We start from the raw sequence: 7,034 nt of genomic DNA, 5'->3' as shown, positions 1-7,034 counted from the left end.
GCTTCGATCGGATTTCCTTTACGGCTCAAACTCGAAACAAATTTACTGGATGTTATGTACTTGTCAAAGGCCATCATGATATAATCAGAGTAATTAAGATTCCTTTATTTATAATCCCAAATTTATCAAAAGCATATGTAAGCAGGTCTTGCGGAATATTTTCTACTTCTGGAACTAGTGCTTTGGATTTAAAGGGTCGGTTTCATTTCCAATACACTCCACGCGAGCAAAAGTTATCCAGGTTGATACACTGCTCCAATACACATTAGAAGAGCGAAGTTACGCGATTTGAGCAAAGCAATGGCCATGTATATGTGGATTCAGAAGTTGAAGCCGTTCATTCTCGTGGTATTCTTGCAACTTGGGCTGGCTGGGATGGACATCATTTGCAAGGCTGCCTTGAACGAGGGCACGAGCAATTATGTGCTCGTCGTCTACCGACACGCTGTTGCCACAATCGTCGTCACGCCTTTCGCCATCATCCTCAATAGGTCTCTCTCCCCGTCCCATACAATCTACGATAATTTATCTAAGAAACTTTTATTGGGCCAACACCTCCATTCCACGTGTGCACTCACGCACCGGTAGTCTCCTCGCATCATTTGGTTTTGGTTAAACTTGACTTTGGATATATTGATCATGGGAACTTTTTTTTTATCAGGACAACAAGGCCGAAGATGACACTCCCCATCTTCATCAGAATGATGGTGCTTGGCTTATTGGAGTAAGTATATCATACTGTCACCTTCTCATTCCCCATATGGGGGGTTATCTAGTCCCATTCCCACAACGCACACATTGTTCTCCTGGCTTATTGAATTATCAGTTTTTCGTCAGACTGTCATCATCTCATTTCTCATATTGGGGGTTACCATGAAAAAAAAATGCAAGGAGCACTGAGAAAGATACACATATTAAACTAATAGATTATAATAGTGCAGTCTATCTAAGAACCTACAGTTCTGCAATGCACATGTAAGCTAATATACCCACATTTATAGAGCAGCCAACTCAAAAAAATAAAAATAAAATTACTCAGGCGGGCTAGTTGCTGTTTTCCAGTATTATATCCTAATGATAGCTTGTTCCTAAGGATAGCTCCCCAAGTAGACCTCCAATATTTTCAACCAAAAAAAAATCACTCATGGACTAATAATTTGCAGGATTCACGCAGCAACACACAAAAATAAAGAATACAACACTCTATAGTCCATGATGTATCTTTCTAGCCTTGCCTGAGTAAAAAAGCCGTGAAAAAAGGAAACCAAAGAAGGGGATTGTGCTCTGCTAAAAATGTGTCGGAAAATGTGAGGTGCAGATTGACCGTCACGCTTGTGTGGACCTTCCCATTTTCTATTAACAATTATCGCAAAATATAAGGCAATAGTAAGGTTTCACGATAATTGGTTTTTTTTTTTTGGGGGTGTTTCACGAGCAATTATTATTATTATTTTTTTTATAACCCAAGGAACCCCCGCACGATCGATAGCCGGGGAGTAAACCCTGGGGGTGACACGTGCTAGCCACCACACACGTGCCAACGGTTAAATCACCCTGCGGCATTCGGGATTCGAACACTCAACCTTTTGCAAGAGGAAGAGTGCGCGCTCCAGCAGCGCCACCCAAGCGGGTGGTTTCACGAGCAATTGTTCATGATTATCTTTAACATGTTTTTTCATTCTTATGTCTCTCAGGCCAGTCATTGACCAGAATTTATACTATTTAGGGATGAAGCACACGACCGCGACATTCGGAGCTGCCATGGCCAACATTCTTCCAGCCATCACCTTCGTCATGGCTTGCATCATGCGGTAAATTATGGTTCTTTTATGATATATAGGTTTCACCTTCTTTTGATTTTCGATGGGACCATATGATAACACCGAATGGTTCCACTTTTTTAGGCAATAAATGACTTTTTTTTATCACTACTGGCGTAGACTTGAGAAGGTGAAAATGAGGAGCATTCGGAGCCAAGCTAAGGTTTTTGGGACATTTGCAACAGTCACTGGAGCCATGATCATGACACTAGTCAAAGGCCCGGTTCTCCAACTATTTCGGACACGAGGAGGAGGGACAACCAGCAACAACATTCAAAATGGGAGTGATAGTAGTGGGATCAGCCTCCAGAATTCCATCAAGGGTTCTCTCATGATCGCAATTGGAATGTTCTGTCAAGCTTGCTTCGTGATTCTCCGAGTAATTATTTAATTTAGCCGATCTTTTCACGTTGGACCAATGCATTTTTGTGCGTTAAAAGGCTAATCATAAACAACAATAGCACACTAACTTGCATTGGCATGGTTTTTTTCAATTTCCCACAGGCAACAACACTAAAAAAATATCCTACTGAGATCTCTCTCACGGCTTGGATATGCTTCTTGGGGACTGTTGAGGGTGCCGTCGTGGCTCTAGTCATGGAAAGAGCAAACACTACCGTTTGGTCCATACATTGGGATGCCAAATTACTTGCGGCTGTCTACAGTGTAAGAATTTGCAACTTCTTGATTATTTAACTGATTTTCCTTTACAAAATAACTTGGGAAAATTAAGGGAGAAATTATAATGCCTACCACTATCATCACTTCTTGTCATCGGTTATTCTTCATTATAATGCCTAACACTATTTACTTGTGACATTAAGCTTCATTTATTTTTATGAGTGGGATGGGAACAGATGTTGGCGAATTAGTACGTGGCGCCAATTTCGACCACTCACTTTGTGCAGCTTGCACTAGGCATTAATGTGAGAATCATAAGCCTATGTCATCGTTAATCCACTTCTTGCTTTAAGAGAGTAACAAATTTCAAGAGGTTCTATTTTTTTTAAGAGTTTCTTTGTTATGCCAGCAGAAAATGACAAATAAATTGAAATGAAATTACCCTCTAACCTTTTAGCTATTCTACTTTGGATTTTTATTCGGTACACTTGTAATGTGCAAAATTCTCCTACCAACAAGATTAAGGCACTAACACACATCAAACTTTTAATTTTGCTAATTGCATTCATTTTGTGTAATATATGAGCAGCATATTTACTAAAAATCCTTTTTAACTTTGAAACAAGAAATTTACCTTCTCATATTTGTTATTAGACAAGTTATACCATTCTAGCAAAAAATAAAAGTTATACCATAATTGGTAAATGCAGGGAATAGTCTGCTCAGGAGTGGCCTACTACATTCAAGGTGTGGTCATGAAAGATAGAGGACCAGTTTTCGTCACGGCCTTCAATCCTCTAAGCATGGTGATTGTGGCTGTCTTAAGCACCTTCATGTTGGCTGAGCAGCTTACCTTGGGAAGGTACATTTTTTTCTTCCTCAAAATTCTACCCCAATTCATGCTAATTATCAAATTTTAAAAATTATATTATGATAATTGTTAAATCAGGATTATTGGTGCAATCGTCATTGTGGCTGGTTTGTACCTTGTTGTTTGGGGCAAAAGCAAGGACTACAAATTGCCTTCACCAGTAGATGAGCAATCGGCACTGCCAACAGAGCTGGCTGACCCCGAGGGCATAGACGAGCCAATGGCATTGCCAACAGAGTTGGCTGACCGTGGGGGCAACAGAATGGACAACTTCAGTCATGAGATGATAATCGCTGATGAATAGAACTCGTTTTTATTAGTTATAATTTTCATGAACTATAAATGTCATGTAATCTCTTAATGGATAGTAGTGATACCTGTTTCCTAAATTATCAAAGACGTAGGTTGACGTCGTCTGTGAAGATATAGTGTTTGAGGAAATTCGAAAGGTAATTTATCATTCCCAGACATAATATTCACACTCCGAAGTCAATACACTTTCGCAAACTTTGTACTTGAACATGTTCCAAAAATTAAGAGAATACGGATTTTTCATATGATGCAAAATATTGGAAGCGCAAAATACGAGGATTCAAAGCTTTTCAGAACCGAAACGGGAGAATGCTTTTTCTACATGAGAGACGTACAAAAACCCAGAAAATGGGAGAGACTCCGGCCAGCGTTATCCTAACATAGCCTCCAGCGAGATGTATGGGCTCAAAGAAGAAGATTCGGCAATCGATGCACTCTGCCAGACTTTTAGCTGCGCAAATGTTCCTTCCTGTCCCCAGAAAAGATCAACATGGACAAACAATCGTGCTTGGATAATGATTATGTGAAATCAGGAAGAAACAACTCAGATAGACCTAACCTGCATATTAAATACATGAGCACTCTGCTTCCTGAAAAGCTAAACAAGCGACAATACGACGTAATGCACGTTCGTGAAAAAGCTCTAGATAATAATTCGGTATGGTAGATGAAATTTAGTAGATCACAACTCAGAAGTTCAATTGACGTGAGTAACGAGCCTAATTTGACTCTTTACGAGGGATCGTTTGAAGTTTTGAAATTCACTGGCAGAATCCTCCATCGTACTTTATATATATGCATGGAATACTAGAAAGAGTTATGTCTCAACTTTTTTCTAACCGTATCTCTCTTGAAGAGCAATCCAAGAAGAGCACTCAGTTGTGTATTAAGAACACCATCACCAATTCCCAAAATTGCAGCCAGTACAAGGGGGCCTCAGCAACAAGATAGCTAAAAAATAAGGACTTTTTCATTGCTTGTGCCCCAGCAACAAGATGGACAGTTAAAAATAAGGACTTTTTCATTGTTTGCAACAAAAAAAATCCGTCCAAACGAACTATAGATTCAACCTCAGTGAAGATAAACTCATTGAGCTGAAAATTGTTCCGTTGCTTGCGAGACTGGACACACAATGTTGTTCTCACATTAATCATCAACTTAACAGAGCTCAACTTCCAACCACAATTCCAAAAACAAAGCACGAGCGAGAGAATTGAAACAAAACCAAGATAAATGTAGCTAGATTCATGATGTGATCACAGTAGAATAGGAATCCACACAACTTCTCATCGTTAATGTAATATTTTGGAAAAAAAAAGAAGAAAAGGAGTTGAAAAGTCAAAATAAAAAGAACAGTGGGAGCTTCAGCTTATTTAAGCCAAGAGAGTGCACGGCCGAGAAAGGGCAAGGAAAAGAAAGAGAGGAAAAGAGAAGGAGGAAGAAGAAGAAGAAGAAGAAGAGAAGAGGGTTTTGCGCCGCGGAATCTCGCCTAGCCGATTCGACTTCGTATTGCAACGACCGGTAAGCATTCGCATCTCTCGTTCGTCCGATCGGAGACGTTTTTCGATTTAGGGTTTAAATTCGGAATTTTGTGATATTGGAGCGGTGAAGTCCGATTTTTGGGTTGTTGAGCTATGAATATATATAGAATTGGTAGTTTAGAGTGTCACAGAGCCGTGGAATTTTACGGATCTTGATTTGGACTTATCGTTTGCTCGAAACGAATTTTTAAAGTTGGCTGTGCAAGGAACAGTGCGCGGCCAACGCCTTTTAGGCCGATTTTCGTCGGTTTTCGGCTCGATTTTGGGGCGGCCAAGTTGGGACTTTTGTAATACTTGGAACGGGCTTTCTTTTGACTATAAGTTTGCTAGGATCGGAGTCTGATGGAGAAAGTTATGGCACGATCAAGTTTCGCTTTCAAGTTTAGCGTTGCGGACGATTTGGATAATCGCTTTGGAGGAGCGATTTGTGAGCGCGTTTGAGTCGTTTTGGTTAGCGTCTAAGCTTGGTTTAGTCGAGTCGTTAGTGAAAATGGTGTTTTACTGGTGTTGACGTCAATTCTCGTTTAATTAATAGGATTACGAGATGTCGGCGAGTTTAGCCATGTTGTTTGGTTATAAGGCATTCCCAGGTGAGTTGCGCTATCTCTTCTATGAATTTATAAATTCATGTTTTGAAAGTTATAAGAATTTGAGTATCGTACGAGTTACTAAAGCATGTTTGTTGCATAAAATTCTGGATCGGGCAATTACTACCCCTTTGATATTCGAGAACGATTTGAGAAATTCGAGAATGGTTTTAAGAAATATATTGCGAACGGATATATACGTATTATGTTGCGAACTAGTTTATGGAATGAGTTCTAAATGATTTGAGAAACGTTTTATGAACAACGTTATGTACATATCGATTTATGAAGAATTTTGAAATGATGTGAGAAATGTCTTGTAAAATGTGTTCGGTTTGACGAACGGAGTTAAGAAAGATTATGTGTTTTGTTTTGTGAAATCGATCGGTGATATTGATTGTGGATTATGAGACTTATTATGGATTTGGTATTGTGGATTATTGGAGGATGTGTATTAGTGCTCAATATCGCTGTGAGCCCATTGAGGGGCTTGTGGGTATGCACATACTAGTCTAGGATATCCTTGTGGGCCGAGCCACCGGCGTATAGTAGGTGGAGACCTTGCAAAGGGAGGAATCTTGGTCGCCTTATCACGGGGCGAGATGCGTGAGCATAGTTTGATATTAAGCAATAGATTGGTCAATGGAATGGACCATCGACGTGCGATGTGATATGAGATTCATCAATGAAATAGACCACTGACATGTGTTTTTTACGAGATTAGCCAATGGAATGGACCATTGGTTTCTGTTTTGATATTATTGATTTAAAACAAGCATTTTTATTGTGAAAATATTATGTTAAAGTAGTATATAACGTATTTTGAATTGACGTTTGAAATATGTTGGAGTTGGGTTACATAAGCTTTGGTTTGGTCGATGGATAAACCATCGATGTGTTTTTTTTGTTGTGCCAAGGCAAATCCTTGAGAGCGATGGCAGTGCGGCTGCGGCTCAAAAAGGATAATATCGGATCAGGTTGAGGGATGGCAGTGCGGCTGCGCCTCTACCCCAAACGAGGCCTTCTATGATGAGATTGGCCAATGAAATAGACCATTGGCGTATGTTTTTCGATGAGATTAGTCAATGGAATGAACCATTGACGTGATTTTTAATAGAGATTGATCAATGGACTTGACCATTGATGTTTATGATGGTTTAAATGAGTATTTCGTATTTGTACAAAGGCTTGTTTAAATAAAATAACTCTTATGTGATTTGATATGATATATACCGAATTCGGTATTGCTTTGTTCATATGCATAGTGATTGCTCGATCTGCT

At 39.5% G+C, this 7,034-nt stretch overlaps 1 protein-coding gene across 1 annotated transcript; it reads left to right on the top strand.

Moving 5' to 3' along the window:
- The first annotated feature begins 294 nt into the window (after window positions 1-294).
- Window positions 295-3,616, top strand: LOC115666511 (WAT1-related protein At2g37460-like). Its single transcript, XM_056314535.1, has 7 exons — window positions 295-491; window positions 662-724; window positions 1,695-1,811; window positions 1,941-2,199; window positions 2,325-2,486; window positions 3,152-3,303; window positions 3,391-3,616. Exons 1-7 carry the CDS (start codon window positions 301-303, stop codon window positions 3,614-3,616), a joined length of 1,170 nt encoding a protein of 389 aa, XP_056170510.1. The 5' UTR covers window positions 295-300.
- Window positions 3,617-7,034: the final 3,418 nt, after the last annotated feature.

The sequence above is a fragment of the Syzygium oleosum genome, unplaced genomic scaffold (genome assembly GCF_021117445.2).
Source record: "Syzygium oleosum isolate NSW1041296 unplaced genomic scaffold, Sole_v2.1 Sole_v2.09, whole genome shotgun sequence".
Classification (NCBI taxonomy): Eukaryota; Viridiplantae; Streptophyta; class Magnoliopsida; order Myrtales; family Myrtaceae; genus Syzygium; species Syzygium oleosum.
The sequence above is the reverse complement of the archived record's forward strand: the minus strand, read 5'-3'. Positions and strand labels throughout refer to the sequence as shown.

What these genes read in the sequence shown, in the direction of transcription:
- LOC115666511 (XM_056314535.1), top strand. Translation starts at nt 301, where the DNA reads ATGGCCATGTATATGTGGATTCAGAAGTTGAAGCCGTTCATTCTCGTG. An exon ending in ATGGTGCTTGGCTTATTGGA is followed by an intron (nt 725 to 1,694) that starts GTAAGTATATCA and finishes TATGTCTCTCAG; the next exon opens with GCCAGTCATTGACCAGAATT. An exon ending in TACTTGCGGCTGTCTACAGT is followed by an intron (nt 2,487 to 3,151) that starts GTAAGAATTTGC and finishes TGGTAAATGCAG; the next exon opens with GGAATAGTCTGCTCAGGAGT.